Below are 11,824 nucleotides of genomic sequence, written 5' to 3'. Positions count from 1 at the left end.
TATTAAAAATCACAGTGAGAGTACATTAATAACACATTTTACTATTTTTTTTAATTTTTGATTCATCAAACAATGTCTTAAAAATACTGCTTAGTATTTTTCTTCAATTTTTTAAATGCAAATAAAGTTATTTTGGGACCATCCAATCATTAATTTCCACCTTATTATTACCATATTTTTTTCCCCATCTTTAGTTTTTTTTTTTCTTTTAGTTATATAAATTTGAAAACATTTGTAGAAATATTATGGTAATAAGATATATTTTTAAATTTATTCAAGAATAATATTCCTTTTTTTTAATATATAAAAGAATATGTTCTTGATCATAGTGTTTTTGACAATATTCCTGAAAGTGTAATCACAAACTTGGAACAAACGCTTAACTATCAGTTTTGCCGTCCCATCTTTTGTCTTTTTTGATGGACTAATATCGATCGATTTAATATTTATTGTCCATGCCAAACATTTTACTATCAATAAATCATGTGAATTTTATATTACAAAAAGTTTTTCTTGATAGTATAGGTATTCTCAGTACGAAATTGTTTGGTGATTTTTAAATTATTCGGATGTTCCACACCCATGTATAAATTCTCCCTAATATCCAGAGATATTAAATTCAATGTTACTCAATTGCTTCAATGTTTATCCCCACTATTTGTTTGATAAGATGACTATAATAGTATAAATTATTTTAGTTTTTACTTTAAATATTTCTCACCCCCACATCTTTTTTTTGGATCCATCAATGCATTGGTTGGTTCATTTAATGAGTGTAAGTATCCCTGTTATACACTTTTTTTCCTATGTTGTACAACTGAATCCAATTTTAAGCAATTTTTCTTAAACGAAAGAAAAAAAAGATTTTTTCATGTAAGATATTCTACAAGCATGCATGCCCATGAAAGACCACAAGAACATAGCTAATCCGAAAGTGAAACTAATAAATATTGTCTCTATATTATACATGCTGCTTTAACTAGCAGAAGCTTCATGGGATTCATACATAGTCTTAATAAATTGAAGAACAAAGGAAATAAGTTGTGGATTAGCTTCAAACCCGAAATTGCATCCACATTTGAGGAGAGTGTGTAGACATAAAAGTTTTGTGCACTCAAAAAGTGTTCCATATTTACCTTTGTTAGAATGGCATGACTTTGTCCTAGCTAGAAACCGTGGAAAGAGGGCACATTGAAAATTTCAATTTTGAAAGCGAAGAATGAGGGAAAACACGTGTTGGGCAATGCAATGTTTTGAAAAGCTATATAAATCTAAGAGTTTGCAAGCTAATTTGCATCTCAAACATAACAACTAATTATTGATATCTTTAGTTCATTCAATACACTTTAGAAAAGAAGATATGGACTCCCAGAAGATGAGCTACAATGCTGGAGCGGCCAAGGGCCAAACTCAGGTTAATTTCGTTTCTCTTCTTTTAATTTGTCTCTTGCTGTCTTGAATTCTTGATTAATCTATTCATACATATAAGTGCTTAGTGCTTACAATTAATTGCTTGTTTATCTTATAGGAAAAGATGAGCAACATGATGGACAAGGCTTCTAATGCTGCTCAGTCTACAAAAGACTCCATCCAAGAGGTTCTACAAGTTTTAATTTATTTGTGTTAACATATTATATGTAGGCTTTGAACTATTAGATTTTTTTTTATTAGAGATAGTTAATTTGCAAATGGGGGTGAAAATAATTATCGCATAGGACACCTGATCTGTTTTAGGCTTAACTTAGCATGACACTGATCTGATTAAATAAACTTGACTTTAAACCTTTATAAATTAAAGCTTGTTAAGCTTGGTGAGTTAGCTTGTTTATATAAACATGGTTGAGAGTGATTTTTATCAATATTATTCAGTTTAATAATTCTTTATAAATATTAAATTTTGTTAATTTAACTGTTTAATTAAAATATTTTATTAAATAAATTACGTGCATAAAAATTTCATACAAATAAAAAATTAATTGATATTTTATTAAACAAATTTATTTTAGCATATAATAATATACCTTTTTAAATTATAAGTAAATATTGAATATATATTTCTTTGTTAGAAGTAAATATTGAATTTAAAACTATATTTTTATAACCATTTAATTTATCTAAAATTTGTTATGGATGACCAACATATTAATATCACATTATTTAATAATTAAACTAATAAAATTTAATGTTTAAAAACAGTTATCAAGCAAAATAATAACTATAAGAATTACTATAAAAATAACACCTTATGATTGATTAACATTTTAAAAACTCAAGGCACCCACCTTATAAATTAATAACTTTTTAAAAATTATTTTAACTTTTTAATAAGTTGATCAATAAAAAATGATGTGTTAAAGAATGTGTTAATCGCTAGTATTCGTCATATGTGTTGATAAATTTATGGGCTTGTCTATATGAATTAAAGATAAATACTTAAATAAATTTTTTAAATTATAAGACAAATTTTTAAACACATTATGATAGGATTATTAAAAAAGGCCTATAATAAATATATGAATTATGTCATAATTTAAAATTAAAAATAAGTGAAACTCTAGTATTGAAAGCCAAACCTTAAGGCTTAAGCTTCACTCATTAATTTCTACTTTAATTTCTAAAATGGTTCTTACTTCTTAGCCATCTACCAATGTATTAGCATCTTTAATACCATACATGAATTTTCTGCATAAAATGGATTTGAAAAATTAAGTGATATTTATTTTATTTTGTGTAGGCTGGTCAACAGGCCCAGGCCAAGGCACAAGGAGCTGCTGATGCAGTGAAGGATGCATTGAATAAGTGAAGATTAATGGACCATTTTGCTACATTTGGTTTTTCTTCACATTGCTACATGCGTTGTTGATTCAACCCTAGATTTATGTGTTCATGTTAATCTCACACATTATCATAAATTGATTTCATTTCACAAATGTAATCATTAATTTCTCATAAGTCTATTGAAATCAGATTCATCTGCGTGCAGAAAACTTTAAATTCCATTTCGATCCCTAATGAGAATGTTAATTTCAACGACAAATATATATATTAAGATAATTCTTTTACAACAAGAAAATGAATTTTTTTGAATCATGCAAATACATTTATCCTTAATGAGTTGTTCTCCATGTTAATAAGTTGACATTCAAATTCTCAAGTTCGACTTAAATATTAAAACAAACTAAATATTATTATCAACCTTGTTGGTTCAATATAAATGATCATATATATGAAGCCTTAACATGAAATCATTTTAATATATAGTTCACTTTATGATTGAAACCAAATGTGAAGTTGTGATTAAAGAGGAGCTATTTGAGAAGAAATACTAGCTAAGTATAAATATTTTCCAACAATATGGAATAATATGCCAAACCTATCTACTACGGCTCCACAATCTTTATTTAGGCTTAGGCTAACTATGTGTCAGAGAAAAATTCTTGAAACAACATATATCAAACTAAATAAGTTTTTGAAAAATAAATAAAAGAAAATAAATTAGTCCAAATCAAAACTATCATTTTTCTTTTTATTATCACCTTTAATGTACGTAACTTTTAAATGGTTTTTTTTAACTTTTTCTTTTTTTATCTTTAAGGTACATATTTCTGACTTAAGTTTAAATAATAATCAATATCATAAAGAAGTTTGGTGACATATTTTTTGGTTAAAAGCAAAAAAATATTTATATTTTTTTCTTTTATAATGAATAAGACACTATAATGTAACATCAAAATTGTAAGAATATAAGTGTATGATCTATCTTTTTATAGATCTCTAACTTATCAATATTTCATTTAACTTGAAATTCAATTTTCACTTGAATCTAACACTCAAAATGATAAACAAGTTCGAAAACTTAATGCGCAAAGAATTTTTACACTAATTGTGACAAGAATTCAGTATACATAGATGATGGATATTAATGTTACAATAAAAGCTGTTCGAGAAATCTTAGGACTCATAAATTCATATAATTATAATAGCAAAAAGATTTGAAAAACATATGTAGTGTTACAATTAATATAATTTTTTTTATAAAATAGATTTTTTTCATGTTAACTTTTTACATAAATTTTATATATAATATAAAATTTTTATATTTATCTTTCTCTTCATAAATATTAAATAAATTTAATCTTAATAGCAAAAAAAAATAAATTTAATCTTATAAAAAATTGTAAATATTTATAAATAGAAAAATTACTACAATTTTTTGTATATATATATATGTACAGAAGAGAATTATTTCCTTTGTACATGATTTAGTATATGTTTCCAATTTTTTCGATGAACTGAATTGTGCTAATGCATACGCTAATTAATAAATGTAAGAAAAGAAAATTTGACATATAAAAACGGAAGAAATATAAGAAATCTCATGTCTTGTTCATTATAATGACTATTAAAAAATTAGGAAAATAAATAGCCAAACACAACAAAAGATTTCACAGCCTCGTGTTTGTTGTTGGCAATAGTTATAAATTGTATAAGCAGATATATAAAAAAAATGCATAAAAATTGCTCAAAGTATCATAAAATGCTTGTAGATTCTTTCATAGTTATTTTATGGACTCAAACCGTCCAAATCAATGTACGGTATCTGAATTTTTTTAACTTAAAAAAAATTAATATGAGAGGAAACTATTTGAATTACCTAAAAATTAATATTATATTTAACATTGTATATTAGTATTCTTATTTTTCTTTTTTTTATACACATTTAAAAACTATAATAAGGACACCTAAAAATTGTTCACTTTCAATGCTGCGCAAACATTTTTCTAAAGAACATGTCTATTTTTCACTAGAGAGAATTTGTTCATACATGAAATCAGCAACCACTTACCAGAAAATAACATAAAGTTCTCCACAGAACTCCTCGTGAACCGGTTTAAAGCATCTCCTGAAAAATAGCACAACCCAAGAACCGCTCAAAGAAAATGTTAGGATTCCACGTGGCCCCTTAAACATGTGGTAGCAAAAGCTTGTGCAATGCAACTCTTTGCTAAACTTGCATATAAATATAGAGTGCAAGAACATTCATCTTCATCTCAAACTAGAACTATTCTTTATCTTCATTACATTCATTACAGTTTCAAAGAAGATGGATTCCCAGAAGATGGATTCTCAGAAGATGAACTACCAAGCTGGAGAGGCCGCAGGCCAAGCTCAGGTTTTCTAACTCTTCACTCAAATTTAGTTTTTTGGGTGTTCTCAATTTATGTAATAGTTAATAACCCATATATGTTTTTTGGTATATATTACAGGAAAAGGCTAACAACTTGATGGACATGGCTAGCAATGCTGCTCAGTCTGCTAAAGAAACCATACAAGAGGTTCCAATTTTTTATTCATCAAATTTAATGCTTTGTTAAATTGTTAATCTATGAAATGGGTGTGAAATTGTGAGTATCATGCATGTTTGGTTATACACTAGACTAGATCTAAGTTAATATTAGCTTTATTATATAGTTGATCCACTTTAATATGTGTGTTTTTTTATATTGTTTGCAGGCTGGTCAACAGGTGATGGCAGGTGCCCAAGGAGCTGCTGATGCTGTTAAGAATGCAACTGGCTTGAACAAGAAGTGAAATGTTAAGCGGGATGGATCTTGATCATCCAGATTAACTTAGTTTTTGTTTTTTAATCTTGTTAATTTCTTGTTTACAAGGGCATTATGTAAAAAGATGCTCTAATTTGTGTGGGACTCCCTTTTACGGGTCTTGTGAGTAACTCTTGGTTGTTTCAACAAGAGAAACTCCTATGATGTAGCTGTCAGTAATTAATTAAATAACGAGTTTTATCTTAAATAATTTAATACTCTCTAGATTTTAATCATGAAGGAAACTTTTAAAGTTAAACCAAATCAAAGAGGTGTTTAGTCATTTTGAGCTACTAATTACCTACGATCATGTTTCAACAAACTAAGGTCAAAAGCCAAGGCCTCCTAAAATATCAATAACTAATTATCTCAATTTATTAAATTATGATCAACATGTTCTCCTAAATCGTCTTTCTTTCTTAAGTAAATTTTGGACCATTGTAGCCCAATTCAATCAAATTGCAGTGATTGATTAAAAACAAGCTCATACTTATTTGTGCTTTTCTTTTCTTCTCATCTTGCCAAAAATTGCATGCAAGTGTTCCAGCATAATTTCTGTAAAAAACATTCTTAAAACATTAAAAATAATCTAATTTTTCAAGGACAGAGCGAGAGGCTGAGGATAAAAATAGGAATTATGTATTTTATATGAGGTTGAATGGATGGACCAACTTACTACAGTTTATGGAAATTGTTCTTGAAAACATTGGTTCTTTTCAAGAAAATTATCTAATAGTTTGGTCAATTGAAGCATGGATTACATTTTGTGTGGCAAATCCTGTGGTGTAGGTAGGCGTAATTTTGATATTGCGAGTTAATTTGATCCATATGAGAAGAAACTTCAAAGATTAACTACATCACCTCTGAGCTCTAATGAATATGTGTGGGGAGTCAAACAAATGTTCAAGATCAAAGTCATGAAGCTCCATACATTTTAAAGTATATACTTGGTTTTTAAATGATTAAAAAAAAATTCAAAGTTTTCTATAAATAATATTAAAAGATACAAGTGAAATTTGGAAAGAAAAAATGTATTGATGGAGTAACCAAATAACAATACAAGAGAATTGATAGGAAATGTCAAGGAATGCTAAGGCACCATGAAGAAACCATATATTATTCTCGAATGGAAATTAAAGAACTATATAATAGATAAAAGGTTAAAGAGTATCAAGTTGAATGTGAACAAAGCCTAATTCACTTTCTTGTGTCTCCCTGTCAAATGAAAGCTAGTTTTATTGATTGGTATTTTCTCTTCATTTCGGGTCTTGGTAGATGTAACTCATTTTACTATCAGCTGATGTGTGTCCCCCATCTACACGAAGATTGTGTGCTGTTATAAAGCCAGACTCATCACTAGCCAAAAACAAAGCAGCCTGTGCCACATCTTCGATGGTTGCACCTCTTCCCTTAAGTAAACTTGCTCTCTTTCCAATAGTTTCACTCAATTTTTCAGGTGTAATATCAACATTCTGAAACCTTCTACAAGCACTAAGAAGCATCTCAGAGGGAACTCCATGTGGAGATATGCAGTTAACACGAATCAAATGCACTCCCAATTCACAAGCAGCACTTCTCACTAACCCATCCATTGCTGCTTTTGACATGGTATACCCATGTAAAGCCAAGCCACCCATGATGGATGCTGCACTAGAAGTACATATGATGGATCCTCCTTTCTGACCCTTGATCATTGCCCTTGAAGCATGTTTGATTCCATGTATGGTTCCATAAAGGTTGATGGAAAATAAATGCTTTAGTTGGTCCATATCCAGGGTTGTGATGCTTCTTTCTTCATCACCAGAAATTCCAGCATTGTTGAACATTATGTCTACATGGCCTTTCCATGCCAATGCATGGTTAATAGCTGATTCAACATCAGCTTCTTTTGACACATCACAATGTATGTAGTGTCCCCCAATGGATTCAGCCACTGTGACACCCAAATCATCAAGCACATCAGCAATGATAACATGTGCTCCATTTTCTGCAAACAATTTAGCTGTGGCAGCACCAATTCCTCTTGCACCACCAGTTATAATTGCCACCTTATCCTCTAGCCTTAACAATGAATTGAAAAGGAAAAAAAAGGGTGATTAAATAATGCAACAAACCTTATTTTTAAGTTGAAATTCTTATACATGATTGTTGATATAGAAAATGATATTATCAACAAGATTACTAAGCACAAACCTTTTTGCAGATGGCTTTTGAGTTTCAACATTCTGAGTCACATGTGGCTCCATTGCATTGTGTTCTGTTTGGTGTCTTTTTATTCAGCAATTATATATTGATCAATTAAAGAGCTGTGTAAAAATCCTTCGTCCATTTGTGTAAACATGCTTATGGTACCTTATAACTACTACTCAACTTCATTTCTTTTTATTTGGATTTTATTCTCTTCATTCATGTTCTTGGTTCATATAACTTCATCCAAATCTCATGTTTCCAAAAACTTTTGGAGTGGAATCCCAATAACATCGAAAGAAGGCAAATAATATAATGCAAATAGTTTTAATCTTTAAAGATGTTTTGTTTAATAATACCAATGAATCAATGTTGTAACAAAATCTCCTTCGTTTTGTATACCAAATAATTTGAAAAAGAATTTCGAAAAATACTATTGTTCCATTTATTTCATGGAAATTAATTAGCATAAAGCAAATGAGAATAATATCCTCTTTCATTTGTTACAAAAAATTATTTATAAAAATCAATTTTCTGAAAACAGCTTTTTCCAACCCCAAACACTTAAAAATACAAAATCATTTTCTTCTTTGAGTAAATCCAAACATTTGTTTTTTGAAAAAATAGTGATAAATAAATTAATCCCTTCAAATGAAAAAGCCTAATCTTAATTGAGAAGAATCATTGAATTTGATCATAATTTTCTAAGAACTACGGTTAATCATATGTACCACGAGAAAGTCTAATAAAACCGATAATATAATTTTAGAGAGTAGATAATATTTTTACATTTTTATGTTTTAATATAAACACCGTCAAAAATTTTAAAAATAGTTTTTAAATATTATTTTAGTTTTTTACCTTAAAATAATATTTTCCTCAACCTATGAAGACCATAGTAATAGAAAAAGATGAAGCCCAATGGATTTCCCAAGCCTAAATCAGAATCCAAATCTACAAATCACAAAAAAAAAAAAGCAGCAAAATGGGTATCCCCTAAAACCCTAGTTAAGTGCTTCTCTGTCTTCCTCTTCTTTTCTCTCTCTCACTCAAAATCTCGATTGCTCGATTCGTTGTTTGCAGCAATGAGACACCAATGGCGTCTTCTTCAACCTTTTCTTCGTTCTCATCATCGCATTTCCAATCATTCGCAACACATTCAGGTGCTTCGCTCTTTCTCTTCTGTTATCCCTCGCTTCACCACCAATTCCACGTTCCCTTTAAACCCTAGCTTTCGCTCTTTCTCTTCCGAACCCGTTCTTGCACACACAGATTCCGATCACGTCCTTGTCGCCGAAATTTTCTCGAAACATAGGGATTCCGACGACGTCAAGAATCTCCTTGATTCGAATCGCGTTTCGATTAATCATGACGCTGTCCTCGCGCTTCTGGGGAAGCTCGATTCCAATGCTGACGTGGCACGGAGGTTCTTCCAATGGGTTTCGGAAAACGACCCCGAGAAGTTGAGCTCCAAATGCTACAACTCGATGCTGCGCGTTTTGGGGACCAATGGTTTTGTTGATGAGTTTTGGGAAATGGTTGGTGTTATGAAGAAAAAGGGTTATGGGATTTCCAAGGGTGTGAAAGAGAGAGTTTTGGAGTGTTTTGAAAAGGGTGGAATGGATGGTGATGTGATGAAATTGAAGGGTTTGTTTGATAAATCGAATGAGAAGAGTTTTTCTAGAGTGTGTAGGATTGTGCGGCACAATGTGTGGGATGATGATGTTGAGAGGCAAATTAGGGAGTTGAATGTTGGGTTCTCTGGCGAAATGGTTAAGTTGGTTTTGGAGAATTTGAGTTCTGAACCGATGAAGGCTTTGATATTTTTCAGGTGGTTGGAGGAGAGTGAGATATTTAAGCATGATGGATGCACTTATAATGCGATGGCGAGGGTGTTGGGGAGGGAGGACTCGATTGATCGGTTTTGGAAGCTTGTTGGTGATATGAGGAATGCCGGGTTTGAGATGGAGGTTGAGACATTTGTTAAGGTTTTGGGGCGGTTTTGGAAAAGGAGAATGATTAAGGATGCTGTGGAACTTTATGAGTTTGCTATGGCTGGCGCAAATAAACCTTCGCCACAGTGTGCAACCTTTCTGTTGAGAAAGGTTGTTGCTGGTAAGCAGTTGGATATGGATTTGTTTTCAAGGGTTGTGAAGGTTTTTACTGGAAGTGGGAATGCTGTGACCGATGCTATGGTTAATGCTGTTTTGAAGTCTTTAACCAGTGTTGGTCGGATTGGAGAGTGGAACAAGGTTTTGAAAGAAATGGAAGATTGTGGGTTTGTTGCTAGTGGTAATTTACGGAGGAAAATTGCTTTTCAACTTAGTTCTACTGGTAACAAGGAACAAGCTCACGAGTTCGTGAATAGAATTGAAGCATCTGGGTCTAATCCAGATCAGAAGACTTGGGAATCTTTGGTCGAGGGACACACTGTAGCTGGGAACCTTGACAAAGCTTTTGATTCTTTTAAAGAGATGGTTGAGAAAGAGGGGGTCACTTCTTCAGGCTATACTTTTGATTTGTTAGTGAATTCTTATTGCCAAATGAATAAGGCAATAGATGCATGCAAGATTCTTTGTCAACTGGTGAATGAAAAAGAGTTAAAGCCCCGGCGTTCTACTTACAAGCTGTTGGTAACTAAGTTGTTGGTTCAGGGAGGATTTGCAGATGCTTTAAATATTTTGGGTTTAATGAGAAACCACGGTTTTCCACCTTACACTGATCCATTTTTTGAACACTTGTCAAAATGTGGAAGTGGTGATGATGCCATACTGTTTCTCAGGGCGATGACATCAAAGAGGTTCCCATCTACATCTGTGTTTCTACGAATGTTTGAAGCCTTTTTCGAGCATGGACGGCATGATGAAGCACAAAATTTCCTCTCTAAATGTCCGCGTTACATCCGCAATCATGCAGATGTCTTGAATCTCTTTTGTTCCATGAACTCTAAAGAAGCTGCTTCTTCTGGTATGTTGGCTGCTTAAGTTTTCAGAACATATCTCATATTGTACTCTTAAGAAGAATGTACAATGGCGTTTGTTCAGAAATTTTGGTCAGAATTTATTCTTTTGTCCGTAATTTAAAAAAGGAAGTTGAATCTTGCCTTGAATAAAGCCCAAAAAACCAAAATTTTTGACGTTCTAAGATTTTTTCCCCTTGCAATTTGCAACTTGCGTTTCTGATGTACTTCGTAGCTCTTGTCTTCAACATCATTATTGATTGAAGGACAGCAAACCAATTCTTTGGTTGGTGCTTTGACATTAGTGGGCTTCATTTGTTCTTTGACTGAACCATTTTCATATGGAATAGTGGGACACTAGTATGTTTCGAGTCTGTATTATTGGAGTTGCCAAACTTGGTTAGTTATTCTCAGCTTGGTTTTCAGTGTTTCTTAACCAATTTCAATGATAGAGGAGGAGCGACAACCGTAAGAATTCGACAACGACAAGAATATTATACTACCGTGTGAACACAAGATAATTGAAATTTATGTTTTACTCTATAGGTTGAATTACTTTCTAACAATGCCTCGGTGCCTTAATTCATTTTACTCGTTATTGGCTATTCTTCACAACTATTATGACGTGTAACTCAAAATACACATTTTGTGCCGTAGTTATTTGATAGTGTATTACGAGGGCAAGGGTGATCTAGCTTAACTTCCAAATGGACCTCAGCATAAGGCTCTATCACTATGAAAAGAAAGAACGAATGAAATTATCATTCATTTTCCCTTCACTTAGCCCAAAATTGCAGCCATTAGAGTTTATAAATAATAAATATAGTTAATAAGAAAATTGTTCTTATGTCTTAATAAGCGTTCATTGTATACGTGTTTTAAGATAAAGGAACATCACTATAAATATACTGTTGAGTTTTATTCTTTATTTTCTCTAAATGTTACTTTTGGATTTTGTAATGGCAACAAGTTTCAACTGCCACTGGTGGATTTTGAAGTTAAATGTTGGGCTTCACTAATATTAGCCCCATTGATTGATCCAATAAACTGATGGTTGCAATCCTGCTAGATAGAG

General features: G+C 31.4%; 4 protein-coding genes across 4 annotated transcripts; 3 read left to right on the top strand and 1 right to left on the bottom strand.

Moving 5' to 3' along the window:
• The first annotated feature begins 1,360 nt into the window (after positions 1-1,360).
• Positions 1,361-2,803, top strand: LOC113860761. The gene is made up of 3 exons (XM_027493267.1): positions 1,361-1,414; positions 1,529-1,597; positions 2,735-2,803. Exons 1-3 carry the CDS (start codon positions 1,361-1,363, stop codon positions 2,801-2,803), a joined length of 192 nt encoding a protein of 63 aa, XP_027349068.1.
• Positions 2,804-5,072: 2,269 nt separating this feature from the next.
• Positions 5,073-5,653, top strand: LOC113860760 (stress-induced protein KIN2-like). Its single transcript, XM_027493266.1, has 3 exons — positions 5,073-5,173; positions 5,268-5,336; positions 5,515-5,653. Exons 1-3 carry the CDS (start codon positions 5,105-5,107, stop codon positions 5,590-5,592), a joined length of 216 nt encoding a protein of 71 aa, XP_027349067.1. The 5' UTR covers positions 5,073-5,104; the 3' UTR covers positions 5,593-5,653.
• Positions 5,654-6,859: 1,206 nt separating this feature from the next.
• LOC113863870 (short-chain dehydrogenase reductase ATA1) lies at positions 6,860-7,849 on the bottom strand. Its single transcript, XM_027497629.1, has 2 exons — positions 7,797-7,849; positions 6,860-7,664 (listed from the first exon to the last, which is right to left on the bottom strand). The coding sequence occupies exons 1-2, from the start codon at positions 7,847-7,849 to the stop codon at positions 6,860-6,862; spliced, it is 858 nt and encodes a 285-aa protein (XP_027353430.1).
• A 948-nt stretch (positions 7,850-8,797) lies between these two features.
• LOC113862956 (pentatricopeptide repeat-containing protein At5g15980, mitochondrial-like) lies at positions 8,798-11,285 on the top strand. The gene has a single exon (XM_027496283.1). The coding sequence runs from the start codon at positions 8,876-8,878 to the stop codon at positions 10,772-10,774; it is 1,899 nt and encodes a 632-aa protein (XP_027352084.1). The 5' UTR covers positions 8,798-8,875; the 3' UTR covers positions 10,775-11,285.
• Positions 11,286-11,824: the final 539 nt, after the last annotated feature.

Source organism: Abrus precatorius, unplaced genomic scaffold (genome assembly GCF_003935025.1).
Source record: "Abrus precatorius isolate BTA unplaced genomic scaffold, Abrus_2018 Scaffold3, whole genome shotgun sequence".
Classification (NCBI taxonomy): domain Eukaryota; kingdom Viridiplantae; phylum Streptophyta; class Magnoliopsida; order Fabales; family Fabaceae; genus Abrus; species Abrus precatorius.
This window is presented reverse-complemented; position numbering and strand designations above follow the sequence as displayed.

Excerpts from the sequence above, each read along its gene's own strand:
- LOC113862956 (XM_027496283.1), top strand. The coding sequence starts at position 8,876 with ATGAGACACCAATGGCGTCTTCTTCAACCTTTTCTTCGTTCTCATCAT.
- LOC113863870 (XM_027497629.1), bottom strand. The coding sequence starts at position 7,849 with ATGGAGCCACATGTGACTCAGAATGTTGAAACTCAAAAGCCATCTGCA. Across the intron at positions 7,665-7,796 it reads CAAAAGCCATCTGCAAAAAG|GCTAGAGGATAAGGTGGCAA; the intron begins GTTTGTGCTTAG and ends TTCATTGTTAAG.
- LOC113860760 (XM_027493266.1), top strand. The coding sequence starts at position 5,105 with ATGGATTCCCAGAAGATGGATTCTCAGAAGATGAACTACCAAGCTGGA. Across the intron at positions 5,174-5,267 it reads AGGCCGCAGGCCAAGCTCAG|GAAAAGGCTAACAACTTGAT; the intron begins GTTTTCTAACTC and ends TATATATTACAG. Across the intron at positions 5,337-5,514 it reads CTAAAGAAACCATACAAGAG|GCTGGTCAACAGGTGATGGC; the intron begins GTTCCAATTTTT and ends TATTGTTTGCAG.
- LOC113860761 (XM_027493267.1), top strand. The coding sequence starts at position 1,361 with ATGGACTCCCAGAAGATGAGCTACAATGCTGGAGCGGCCAAGGGCCAA. Across the intron at positions 1,415-1,528 it reads CGGCCAAGGGCCAAACTCAG|GAAAAGATGAGCAACATGAT; the intron begins GTTAATTTCGTT and ends TTTATCTTATAG. Across the intron at positions 1,598-2,734 it reads CAAAAGACTCCATCCAAGAG|GCTGGTCAACAGGCCCAGGC; the intron begins GTTCTACAAGTT and ends TATTTTGTGTAG.